This window comes from Microcebus murinus, chromosome 13 (genome assembly GCF_040939455.1).
Source record: "Microcebus murinus isolate Inina chromosome 13, M.murinus_Inina_mat1.0, whole genome shotgun sequence".
NCBI lineage: Eukaryota > Metazoa > Chordata > Mammalia > Primates > Cheirogaleidae > Microcebus > Microcebus murinus.
The window spans coordinates 20,564,245-20,578,397 of NC_134116.1; the positions used below are offsets into that span (position 1 = coordinate 20,564,245).

Below are 14,153 nucleotides of genomic sequence, written 5' to 3' on the forward strand. Positions count from 1 at the left end.
AGAATTAGAATGTTCCTAACACAAAGAAATGATAAATACTTCAGGTGATGGATACCCCAGTTATCCTGACTTGATCATTACATGTTGAATGTATCAAAACATCACATATACTGCATAAATATACTCACTACTATTGTGTACCCATAATAATTAAATATGAAAAATAGTTTTTATTTTAAATTCAATTTTTAATTTTGTTCAAGAACAAAATTGTTTTTTTAAAATCTTGCCACCCTAAATTCATTAAAAATAAATATTTGCCCAATTAATAAGTGAATGAACAGGAGAAAAAGGAAGACTAGATCAAAGCACCCCAATTTTTACTTGTAGTCCTAGAGATCCAGAGCTTCAAAAGAAAGGGGAAGCGTACTTGCTGAACACTGTAATAGAGAGCAACCCTGTGCCATAAGAGGTCACAGTTCTTATGCGAGGTCACACCCTTCCATATTCTACTTACTACACTGTATATTATAATTAATTAATAAGTAAGAGAAAGGGAAATGACTATAAAACATTAAATCTTTATTCTTTCAGGCCATGAGCTTTGGTGTGTGTCTAAAGATTGCTTATCTTTAAAGGTATTGGAAATACACAAGAACTCATTATTTGTTAGGATTTAGATTTGCTGCCTGACTTAAAAGCTAAACTCAGCATTTGTTGTAAACTCTTTGGCTTATTATTTCTGGTTATAAAATAGAATTTGACTGTGAAATCCTCTATACAGCATTTATTATGGTGGTTAAATATTTACTAATCAATCCAAACTCATTTAAAAAGAGCACACGCAGGAATACAAGCCTGTACACATGCATGTATATGTATTAAAATGAAGTAAAATAAAAATTTAATTTCATTGTGAGTTCTTCTAATTTTTGATCACATGTTCTCTTCCTAGTTTGAAAATTGTTTTGTTTTGTTTTTGTTTCCAAAATATAGCTGTGGTGAATACCACTGTAGAAGGTGAGGCTGAAGCAAATGAAGTTCAAGGGTTTCTCTTTGGAAAACTAAAGTAAGTCTGAATTGAAATGAAATTGGTATTACTATACCATTTTGTTTTTAAAGAAATTAATTTGATGTTTTGCCATATGTTTCACCTTGTTTTTTTATATACATAACATTGTTTTCATTTATTACAAAAGTAACACAGCTAATGTCAAAGAACTAAGAAAAGCAAAAATGCACAAAATTGGAAAATCACCACCACTAATTTCACAACAGAGAGATAACCATTGCTCTCATAATGTTTTTGGTAGACAGTGTCTTTGCAGTCTTTCTGTGCATATTTTTATAGCAACAAATGCGTACACAGCATATTGTTTTTCACAGTGAAACCATATTGCCCAACTGTTTTTTTCACATCGTGTAGAATATTACATCATTTACTGAGATAGTCCCATAGAATGGGACTTTAAATTATTTCCCTACTTTTTCATTGAGTTTTTTTGTGTACCAATTTGTATGCATCTCAGATTTTCCTTAGTGCAAATTGCAGAAGAAACCTGATAAATCAGGGTATGTGTACTCTTGAAATTTTTGATACGTACTTTCAAATTTCCCTCATAAAATTGTACTAATATGTACACTCACCACCAGTATATGAATGTATCCATTTACCAGAACTTTACTAACCACTGATACTATTTTTAAAATTTTTGTCAGTTTAATAGGTGAAATAGTATTTCTTTTTCTTTTAAATTTTGCATTTATTTCACTGGACTGAACTATTGGTAATTTATATTCAAGAACAGTTAACTATTGGCAGTTTATTATTCCAAGGATTAACTTTTGTCATGTTTATTGGCTTTTGAATTTCATTTTGGGTAAATTGCTTATTCCTAACATATGCTCATTTTTCATTTTTTTCTTGAAAAGAAGGGAAAATATTTATTTTCCTAAATTTCTGTGCCTCGGATTACCATTTCATATACATGTATAAGTAGTCTTTCAAATATTAAAGTTATTACCCCTTTTTTTCCTGCTGTGCTGATTGAAGACAAGGAATAGCATGGTGAGTGCTCTCTGAATGCTCATAAATGGGGATGGCTGTAACTTCATGTGCATTTTCCCTTATTTACAAGAAGGGAAAGTTTGTGATTCCTTTTTGCAGGGAAGATTAATGAAAGGAATGTTTTTATTAACACCTCTAGTTGTTTTTCAGTATTACAATTATTTATGAAGGACTCTAAAGTTGGTTTTGTTGGTGATGAGTACATGACTACATAGATCAAGGGAAACATTTTTGGAGATTATGCTAATTTATACAGATAACTGAATTATATTTTTGAAGTATATTGGCCAGTATACTTTAGTGGCCTTAAAAAGTTAATACATCTTTCAAGAAGGATTTGTTCTAAGTAAGGTATTTATTTAGTAGCTAACAATACATTTTTATCCCACTTTCAGCTGTAAGTGTATCCCACTTTTATCCCACTCTCAACATCTTGTAATTGATATGTCTTTTCTCTTTTAAATATAACTTTTTATAAGAATAAATTGCATATCCTCCAAAAATCCCTTGGAACTCTGGGCTGTTCATTTTTTAAAAGAGGTAACACTCAAAGTTAGTTCTTTCACAGTGACTTAATTCATTGCTCATGTCAAAGTAAAAATCCTTTGCTTTAACGTGTTGTATGAATAATATATATGTTGCCAAATATGTAAAAAATTTTAGTGGTGAAAATTATTAAGATTATCTTTAAATATGAAAAACAGTAAAATATTTCTTATAAATTTATTATCCTGTAACTTAAAATATTGAAAAAGGAAGAGTCAGAGTGAACTTCTTTTAGGAAGAGATTTTTTGTACTTTCACTATGAGAGCAATCTTAGACTTGATTTGTTTTCAAATATGGTCCCACATTGTAGTAAACTTGCACGATATTGACACTGTAGGACATATATTTATTTTAAAAGGCGAAAGATTTATATGATTTGAAGAGAATTTATACTTCAGAGTATACTTTAAACTATAAAATTATGCATTTCTGTATATATGTTCTGTATTTTTTTCACTTTTTAAAATCTTCGTTTCTGTTGACTTTGAAAATACATGTTTTGTAAGTTGTGCTGATAGCTAGATAATTTTTTTAAAATCTGAAATGTCACTATGTCTTGATTTCTTGAGTGATAGAGGAAACAAATGGTTTAGATTATATATGTATAGTAAATGCCATTCTACTACTACATTATTATTTATTTGGCTTTCTGTAAAAAATGTTTAGATATGTTTAACAATGGGCAGAATTATCTTACTGTGTTTTATGAGAATCAGAGATGGAATGTTTCAGAAACAGTAAACTCTAAGATTGTATAAGAAGCATTTTTGTCTTTCCTTAACAAAATATTTTTTAGTTTTAATTGTAAAAGAGATACTTGTAGTTTATAAAATGTTAAAAAGTATATAGCAAAAAACTTATTATTCTGCCTTCATCCTTGCATTCCTTAAAGGTAATGTTAACAATTGAGAATATATCCCACCAGATTTCGTTATGTTTTATATATTTTGAAAAGAAAGCATATATATATTCCTTATTATTTTTAAGTTCTTTGGATATAGCTGTATCACAATTTATTATCTTGATAAACAGTTTGTGTCTAATTATTTGGAAGGATTAATTTCAAAAATGTACTGTTTGTATACTGACTTGTGATAGATGATGATAATTAACATCACTTAATATTTTGATGCAGAGAAATATATCCAGCTCTTACAGATAATCTTATAGCATTCCAAAAATATCTGATTGAGAGTAACAAAGAAATGATGCCTTTGAAAGTCTGGGAATTACAAGGTATAGTATTTTGAGCTACTTTTACAAAGCATTTTGGTAACCGATATCTGTTTTGTTAAATAAGCTTTTATATAGTGTGATATAGATTATTTTATAAACAATTAATGATGTGAATAATATAAATTATTATGTAACTCTTCATGGGAACACAATTAAAGGATCATCTGAGAAGTTATTATTTTTCTATTTGTAATACTTAAGATTGTATGAAGTATAGTTATTTGGCATTATCTAATCATTTAAAAATACATACTGATTTATCCTGTAGTTAGTCTCAAGTGTTAAATCACATTTCAGAGAATCTATAACATTGATTAAAAATCCTATTAGGTCAGGAAAAATTAGCACTAAATCTTAGTTTTCTTCTCTTTTAAATTTAGATCCTGTTAGACCATTGGATGTTTCACTAATAAATTATTAATGAAAACATCAAATGAGAGGACATGTAGTTTTTACAAATTTAGAACAGCTTCTGTGCTAATAACCTGCAAGCCAATATTTAGTGAACAAAATTTAGTTTGGATTTAATTGATTTTCCTTCGTTATTATTTGTAATTTATTTGGTCATGAGGATATGTCATTCTACATAATTTATAACTTTTATTACATCTCCTATCAACCTTTTTAATGTAACAGCTTTATTGAGATACAATTCAAATATTATTTAATACACCCATTTATATTCTACCATTCAGTGATTTTTAGTTTATTTTCAGAGTTCTGCAACTGTTTACCACAGTCAATTTTAGAACATTTTCCTCAGCCCCAAAAGAAACTAGCACACTCAGTAGCAGTCACTTCCCATTTCTCCCCAATTCACCAATTGTAGGCAACCGCCAATCTACATTTTATTTTAAAATAACAACTAAAAGGATATTTATCAGGAGACTCTTAATAGAATAACTTACGTATAACATACAAATAATATTTTATATTTCATCTGGATTATAGTTTATAGGCCCTTTAAATGATCATATTGACCCTCACAGTAAGATTCTGAAGTGGATGAGGTTACCTCTCCCCCATTTTATAAATAAACAAGTGAAACTTAGTAGTTTGATGTGCCAATTACTATATAGCTAATAATAAAGATTTGGGGTTCCAAGTTATGTTCCTTATACCTTGGTACCATATGGTATCAAGGAGGACTTTATATATACTTAACAGATCTTTGAATATCACATTTTACAATTATAGCAGAATGTATAGGACCCAGTTTATTAAGATTCCGTAACTTCTGCTATACTTTACCTGCCTAATACAAATGTTTTGTCAACTAATAACTGCATCATTACTTAACAGAAAATCATTCAAGAGAATGAGATGTTTAAGCACATTGTTATGATAAATTAACTATAACAAACCTACTTCTTTGAACTGATAGAATCTGTTCTCCTGGGCCACTCTGTTGTACAGTTTCCTATTTATTATGTCTTTTGCCTCATCCGGACCTCATGCTGGCCCTCTTTCATTACACCACAGCCATTGTAGCTGTGCTTCTGTTTAACATAATGATAACACTAACTGAGGTAGTAGGCTCAAATCCATTCTCAACAAGGATACTAGGATAATCTTCTAAAATGAAAATCTGATTTTGTCCTTGTGTAAAGTCAGCCAGAATTTATCACTTATAACCCTGTTCAAATAATAGTCTAATATTAGACTCCCCACAGGTAAATGTTGGCACACACAAACTAAGAAAGTTTAATAAAGGGACTATTTACAAAGCCATAGGCATAGTTGACGGAAACAAACAAGGAATGGATTCTCCAATTCCAGTACTACTGTGTTTCCCCGAAAATAAGACAAGGTCTTAAATTTATTTTTCCTCAAGACACCCTAGGGCTTATTTTCAGGGCATGTGTTATTTTCCCCTCAAAGCCTCGGCTTGCAGCATGCACAGGATGGCTGGGACCAGACAGGGAGAGCCAACCTTGGTGGTGGTGCTACTTGCACTTTTCCAGTCACCTCTGGGATAGTAGCTGTCAGGATGGGACAGATGAGAAGGGCTGCTCATCTTCTTTGCCACTCTGTGACAAAATGCATGGGTTGCGCAAATACACTGCGTAGCCACGCCCATCACTAGGTCTTATTTTCGGGGTAGGGCTTATATTGCATGAATGCTTAGAAATCCTGCTAGGTTTTTTCTTAAACTAAGAGTAGACCACATGGAAGTGACACCCAGTATTAGTATTTGGAAGAAGTTTAAGATTTAAAGTCTCAAATTGGGTAATTGTGTACTTGATACTTCTGACCATGTATGATTTCCCTGCTCCTTTTATATTTTGCATGTCGATCAAGATACAAACAAACCCAGTGAAGGACTTAGTTTTAGATACCCAAAGCTAGAGTTTATTCTACAGTAATACTCTTTTTACTGTCATTCTCTCAACAAAGTTTTGCAGAAGCTATGTGACATGTCTTATTACAACAGATTAAATGTAAAATAAGATATGAGGATAGAGACTTAATCAAGCCAGATATTAAGATTGGCAAAAATGTAAAACAATTCCACCCTTCTCACTAATTTGTTTTAAATAAAAATATGTATTTATGTTAACAAAAAGAAATCCTGCTAGGGCTTATGTTATGGTTAGGTCTTATTTTCAGGGAAACACGGTAGTAACTAGAGGGAAACCTTTACCATCCCTAATCTTGAGGGAGCAAGAGGAAGGAGTGTTACCAAAACTTGGACAGACTCTATGGAGAGGCCTGCTTGACAGAGCAGTAGCCCCTCGTGTAGGGACATGGCTCTCCCACTGTGATTTAAGAAAAATCAAGCTGGGTAGAACTATCCAATCCTTACTTTTTTCTTACTTGCTGATCTCATGTCAGTGACTAGGACTGTCTGAATCTAACCCAGACATGTGAGGTCAGGGAAACAGTTGATGCAGTTCATATGGGTCAGCTTTTTAGGGCCCAGAGCAGAATACAGTGGGCTGGGGCTGGAGGGCAAACAAAATATGTAGCTCAGTCCTCTTATCTGAGCCCAAAGCAAATACTTCGGGAGAGACTTTAATGTAGGGTTGATTACCTAGCTAGCCAAGTTATTTGCATCAGTCCTTCTCACAATAGGACTGATTTCATGTGCATCAATGAAAATTGTTAAATCTAGACTTCTTAGCATGGTTTGTGAAGCTCTTCTCTAATCTTTTACTTCCTTCTTCGGCTCATACACCATCACTCCCCTATATGAATCCTTCTCTCAGTTTGACAAATCATGCTTTCTCCATAACTTTCCACAGGGTCATTTGCTCATTCTATTATTCATTAATTTACACAACATATTTATTGAATACCTACTATGTTTGACTTTCAGGCTACAATGATGAGAAAACCTGATAAGTTCCATACCCTTTGCAGCCTAAATTCTAGTAGGTAAGATAGATAGCAAACAAGAAAAAAAGTTAAATGATTATGAATTGTGTTAAGTGCTAGAAAGAAAATAAAAACTGTGATAGAGGATATCATGGAAGCTAAATTAGGTAGGAGGTCAGGGAAGACATCTCAGGGGAGATTCCTCCTGAATGGGAAGCTGCCCCTTCCCTCAAGGATTAACACATTTACATTGACACACCTTCTTGGGACAAAGGTGGATTCCTTATCCATTAAGACTCAGTTCTGACATCTCCTTTTTATGGAAACTTCCTTAACTTTCTGTCACAATTACAGGTTCTGTGTCTCTGCTACTGTAATATTTGTATGTATCCTTGTCATGACAGCTTCTATCTTGCTTAGCAATATAGGTAGATTATTTGTTATAAAGATTATTTTGAGGTTCTAACATAATGCTTCACATAGATTAAAAACCCAGTAAATGATTCTTTATGAAGGAGGAAAGAAAAATGGGGGTGGGGATGATATCTTTAATGAGAATTCAGCTAGAAATGATGAGCTGGTAATTATAAGTAAAGCAATCTAGAGATCTTGGCCAGATCAGGGGGAAATAATTTTATTGAGCCAGATAGAAAAGAGCCTTAGGGTACAAAGTAGTTGGTTAAGACAGTAAGGAGCAAACACAGTTTAGACAAGTCACAAAACAATGAATAGGAGCCCAGGTAAAGAAATAAATTTAAATAAAAGGCCAGTAATCCCTATTGAGATCATTTTGATGACCTCTGGAATTTTATTTTAAACAGACTTCCATCTACATCCTTAAATCTTCTTTTCATTAAGGTAGAGTATAAACAAATAAATATTTATAAGTTCACTTGTATTTACCCCCTCCCTCTAAAAATTACTTTCCTCCCGTAAATTAAGTCTGACTTTCCCTGAAATTCTTTCCCATAAAGGATTAGTTATTCCCGTGTTCCCTACAAACCTTAGATCTGGTTGGAATGAAGTTTGTAGTGAGGATTATTGTCTGCCTCTTTCTTTCTGACACCTCTTCCATGACATTTCTATTTTTTCTGTGATTTCTTTGTCATCCAACTATGCCATTCTCTATTATTCTCCTCACCATCACTTTTCATCTGCCAGGTTATTGTCTCACATTCATCAGGGAATCTATAACTCCAGCACCTCAAATCTGTCATTCTACAGTACTTCAGAATGCATGTGGGCTCCAGCCATGCAAGTCATTAACCTTGGCTCCTTTCTAGGACCTTAATCTGCATTTATTTTAGCATCCCGTTTACATGAGTATACTTTGGGCTTTATAATCATTAAAAACTTTTCCAGCTCTAAAATCTAAAACCTCCAGTATTTCAGCTTGAGAACAACTCTTAGACTTCTGGCTCACCCATTTCCTTACTCTCACTAATCTTTATTCCAATGTATCGATTTCTTCTGGTTTCACTCCTTGTCCTAATTCAGTTTATATACCCAAATCCATAATTTTAGATGCCCTGTTTCCAATATTCTCAATCTCTATCTTAGATCCTTCTGTGTCTCTATCTTAGCATTTATTTTTTCTTGTATTATAATTTTTCTTGTATTAAAATTGTTTTAAGCCTGCTTCAAAATGTTCTCCAAGGGGCTCTTGCATAATTTAGAAAATTGTAAATCATGGGATGTTTTGAAGTCTTAAAGCAGACTGTGCATAGTCAGCTTAGTTTTAATTGCCTCCCTGATGTTTTTGTAAGATGTATTTGAATGGACTAGAAACAGGAAATCTAGTTAGACATTAATGAAATAGTGTAATGAGAGATTGAACTATGACTGTGGTAGAAGACATAGAAAGGAAGGCTTGGATGGGTAGGTATTTAGGAGGTGAAAAAGAGTTAAAGATGATTCTAATATTTCAAGCTGTGAACCTGAGTTGAGAGAGTATAAAACATCTAAGTGGGTTTGGGGGATTGAATACAGTGCCCAAAAATAATGAGACCTGTGTTTAAAAAGTGAGTGATTTAAAGGGATTGTGAGATATCTAGATGATTAGGTCAAGTGATAAGGTGAATATACTGTCCTTAAGCTGAAAGGAGAGGATTTAAAAAGTTGAAAATTTTAGCATAAAGATTTTTAAACATGAGGTACTAAGGGTACAGAATGACAAAACTGGTATACCAGGAAGAATGCCTGGATGTTCATCCACATGTAGAAAGTAGAACCCATGAAGAAGACATGGTGGAATTATGAGAAATGGAGACTAAATTATAAAAGCTGATGGAAATAAGATTTTTAAGAAAGAGAAAATTATCATTACTTTTTATTTGCAGGAAGTGATCCTATTGCAAAAAGTTCCTAGTAAGATAAAACCTGAACAGTGTCTGTTATGTTTGGCAATTAGGAGACATTAGTGAGCACTGCAGTATTGGGGGCTGGAACCATATTGAGGTAGATTGTGGATATTCCATTTGAAGTTAACTCAGCTAATATATGATAGAGCTAGAATTTGAAGCTTAGTCTATTAGACTCTCTACCATTGCATGGAAAGCTACCTTAAGATCATCATTTTATAGGCTTTGACTCTCGGTGGATTCTTCATTTCCCATTGAAAACATGGGAACAACACTAGCTTTGTTATGCTAAATGGCTATTTTACTAGTATTTGATAAACTAGAATTCCACCTCTAGTGAAATGCTAGAGAAACAATATGCTTCACTATTAGGTAATGAAAGAATTCAGTTTTAAATCTTTTCTGACTTGATAGAGTAATGAGACTAAGTTTACTGCTTCTTGACATATTTGAGACTGACTACTGACTACAGTTAGCCACACACATTTTTCTTTCTATAGAACAGTTATTTCAATTCTATAAAATATATAATACTAAGTATAGGGCTTTATTTTTATTTCAGCATAAAGGTAAAACAATGTTGAAAGAGAAAGTGAATGTTTCTATTTACAGAGTTAAACATACTGGGTTTTTCTTAAAGTTCTTTCGGAATTGACTCTTTGAAGCTCTTTTTATCCTTCTCTTTGGTATTCTTATCAAAGCTGTTTGTTTCATTTAAGTATAGAAAAAATAGCTTTGTGTCAGCATTTCTTTTTATATTTCTTTCTTTCGAAATTATACTGTAATTTGGGGAAGTCAAATAATAGGCATTAAATGATAACTACTCATTCATAAAAATGTAAAGCTTACTTTAATTGGATATAAGTGATAGCTTTCCATTTAAAACCTTTTTTAAATGCTGAATGTAACAGTGTTAACCATGTTTATATATGAAAATATGGGAGAAGGATTGAGTCAATTATTTAAAGTACTTAGAAATGTTTAAGAACTTTATAGAGGTCTAATATTATTGATATTGCCTAATGATATTTTTTTTCCAGATCTTAGTTTTCAAGCAGCTTCTCAAATAATGTCCACTCCAGTTTATGATGCCATTAAATTAATGAAAGACATTTCACAGAACTTCCCCATTAAAGCCAGGTATATTACAGTTTATTGGTTTCATTGTAGCCAGACCTCTTTCTATTAAATGAATTGTATGAAAATAGCTGTTTTAATTTAACATGGAGATGTCAATTAATTCTAGTATATATAGCTTTTACGAAATTAGGGCCTCTCTTCATTGTATATGTTGGGTTTTTTTAATAAGTACAAAATATTGGCTTGTGCATGTATTTATGTATACTCTACAAGGTAGAACTCTTGAGTTATAGGCAAATGGAAAGGAAAAAATTCTATAAAAATTTTGTAAACATACATAGTAATCTAAGAAAAAACTTATTTAAGCAATAAATAAAGTATTTTTTTTCATTCTCTTCTGGAGAATGATGAAAAGTATTGTTCTAAATAAGAGATCTATGCCCAAAATACTGTCAAATCACATTCTTGCCCTTTCAGATAATCTGTATGTATAGCTACACTGCTGTTAATTAATGGTAGCTTTTGAAATTATTAGATAAATACTAATAAAGTAAAATAATTTTAATTTAGTTTTAGACAGTAGTTTTAGTCTACATGTTTACATAGTTTTAGACAGTTTAGCTCTATTGATTAGCTCTATTGATGTTAGGTCAGCGTAACTGTTCAGGGGTTCTGATACTATTAATCTGTGGTCATTATAAAGAAATATTTGCAGAATACGCTAACATTGCTTAATGCTAAATGGTAAGTTTGAGCATGTCTCTAAAGCTACTTGGTAGACAATCAGTAAATATTGGTTGAAATGAAATAATTGCTAAATGAATGAAAAATTTGCATTAAATTTTCAGCTGTGATTTCTCATGGAATATTGAGAGTCTCCATTCCACCTGAATCAAATACTTTTGTTAAATGAAAGCCATAGTACCATTGTCAAATTAAGCCATATGGAAATATATACTTTTCAGTAATAAAGCATTTGGAGATTGTAGTTTCTTATCTAGAGCATTACATTACATTGAATTATAGATTAGTCCTAAACATTTAAGGAAAAATGAATTATATCTGTATTTTTCCAGATCTCTAACCAGAATTGCTGTAAATCAACATATGCGGGAGGAAATACAGGAAAATCAAAAGGTTTGTTTGAATTCATTTTTTTTAATTTTTTTATTTCAGCATATTATGGGGGTACAAATGTTTAGGTTATATATATTGCCCTTGCCCCACCTGAGTCAGAGCTTCAAGAATGTCCATACCCATACGGTGTGCACTACACCCATTAGGTGTGTATATACATATACCCTCCTCTCCTCCCCACTCCCACCTCCTCGACACCCAATAAATGTTAATATTATATGTGAACTAAGTGTTGATCAGTTAAAACCAATTTGATGGTGAGTACAAATGGTGCTTGTTTTTCCATTCTTGGGATACTTAGTAGAATGGGTTCCAGTTCTACCCTCTTATATTGATGGTGAATACATGTGGTGCTTGTTTTACCATTCTTGGGATATTTCACTTAGTAGAATGGGTTCCAGCTCTATCCAGGATAATACAAGAGGTGCATGCTATATCACCATTGTTTTTATGGCTGAGTAGAACTTCATGGTATACATATACCACATTTTATTAATCCACTCATATATTGATTAGCATTTGGGTTGTTTCCACATCTTTGCAATTGTGAATTATGCTGCTATAAACATTCGATTGTAGACGTCTTTTTTATAGAATTGTCTTTTGTTCTTTTGGGTAGATGCCCAGTAGCAGGATTGCTGGATTAAATGGTACTTCTATTTGTATCTCTTTGCGATATCTCCATATTGCTTTCCACAGAGGTTGCACTAGTTTGCAGTCCCACCAGCAGTGTAGGAGTGTTCCTATCTCTCCGCAACCATGCCAGCATTTATTGTTTGGGGACTTTTAGACAAAGGCCATTCTCACTGGAGATAAATGATATCTCATTGTGGTTTTGATTTGCATTTCCCTGATGGTTAGAGATGTCAAGCATTTTTTCATATTTGTTAGCCATTAGTCTATTTTCTTTTAAAAAGCTTCTGTTCATGTCCTTTACCCACTTTTTGATAGGGTTGTTTGATTTTTTCTTGCTGATTTTCCCGAGTTCTATATAAATTCTAGTTATAAGCCTTTATAAGATGTGTAACGTGAATTTTTTCTCCCATTCTGTAGGTTGTCTGTTTGCTCTCGTGATAGTTTCCTTGGCTGTCCAGAAGCTTTTTAATTTGATCAGGTCCCATTTATTTATTTTTATTGTTGCTGTGATTGCCTTTGGGGTCTTCTTCATAAATTCTTTGCTTAGGCCAATGTCTGTAACGGTTTTCCAACATTTTCTTCTAGAATTCTTATAGTTTCACCCCTTAGGTTTAAGTTTGTTATCTGAATTCATTTTTTAAAAAATGTATCCCAGTAATAGTACTATTTGTGAGTTTGGATCTTTCATTTTCATATAAAAAGAAAATGATAATTTGTGCTTTTTGATTATTAAAATAGTTTAGGCTCTTCTGTTTTTGTCTTGTCTACTAGATGTAGCATATAGTCTATGATTCTAGCTAATCTTTCTAGACATATCTTCTATTTATTTTACCCTGTATTACAGACTTTCTGCCCATGTAGTATGGTTTTCTTCACAGAATGAAGAATAAAGGCTATGAGTTAATTATTCTGTTTCTCATAGTTAGTTTTGCTGAAAAGCTTGTAAGGATTGAATCATTGTTAGACCATTGGAACATTACTAAAATCCTATAGCAGAACACAATTGGTCAATACTTTGATAAGATGCTGCCAGATGGTCCGTTAAATAACATATAGACCTCAATTGATCCTGTGTTAATACTTACACCACTCTCTGGCTTCATTACATAGGACTGGTTTGACTTTATGTAATATCAGACACATAGCAGTAGGAGTTTATTTTTCTCATATAAAAACAAGTTTCAAGGTAGATATCTATGAATTTTATGGTTCTAGTGCTCCACGGTGTCAGAGAATATAGGCGTGGAAACATCTTGGCCTTTCTTTTATGATTACAAACTAGCAGGCAGACCTCCAGGCTTCTAATCTATATTTAGAGCCTTAAAGAGGCCAGAAGGATGGTACCAACTACATTCATCCTAACTAAACCTTTCCTGAAACACGTCAACATAATTTGCCTTGTATTCTCATTGGCCAGGATTTGTCCTGTGGACATCCCTAGCTGCAAAGGAGGATAGAAAAGCTAGTTTTTATTTTTGTGATAATCAAAATAAGCAGAAGAGAAGTGGGCTAGTTATGGTAGTAGGTTAGCAGCCGGTAGTTCTTGTGACACTGAGACAGGGTAAGCTATCAATAAATGTCAGCTATTTTGATGATGACAGTCAATTGCAATAATGATAATGAAGAAGATGCATAGTTCATTGAAGCATAGGTGTTAAGAACCACAATACATCATTACTACCTGGGACATTCTTTGTCTCATTGACCACCTTACAAATTCTTGTTTATCCTTCAATACTAAGTTGTGTTATTTGTCCTTTCCCTAATTTTTCTAATTACTTTTACCATTCTTCAAGCAGAATGGATTGTTTTCTTATGACAATCCCTTTGT

At 32.6% G+C, this 14,153-nt stretch overlaps 1 protein-coding gene across 4 annotated transcripts in view; it reads left to right on the forward strand.

Annotated features, from left to right (window-relative positions):
* UGGT2 (UDP-glucose glycoprotein glucosyltransferase 2) overlaps positions 1-14,153 on the forward strand; it is a 206,599-nt gene that overhangs the window by 48,129 nt on the left and 144,317 nt on the right. For all 4 annotated transcript variants that reach the window (XR_012922423.1, XM_012769727.2, XM_012769731.3 and 1 more), the window contains 4 exons: positions 937-1,009; positions 3,691-3,791; positions 10,510-10,609; positions 11,626-11,686. Coding sequence is in view for 3 of the 4 variants with exons in the window: in XM_012769727.2 (XP_012625181.1) it covers positions 937-1,009; positions 3,691-3,791; positions 10,510-10,609; positions 11,626-11,686 (335 nt within the window). In the remaining variant the exon portion in view is untranslated. The remainder of the gene's footprint in view (positions 1-936; positions 1,010-3,690; positions 3,792-10,509; positions 10,610-11,625; positions 11,687-14,153) is intronic.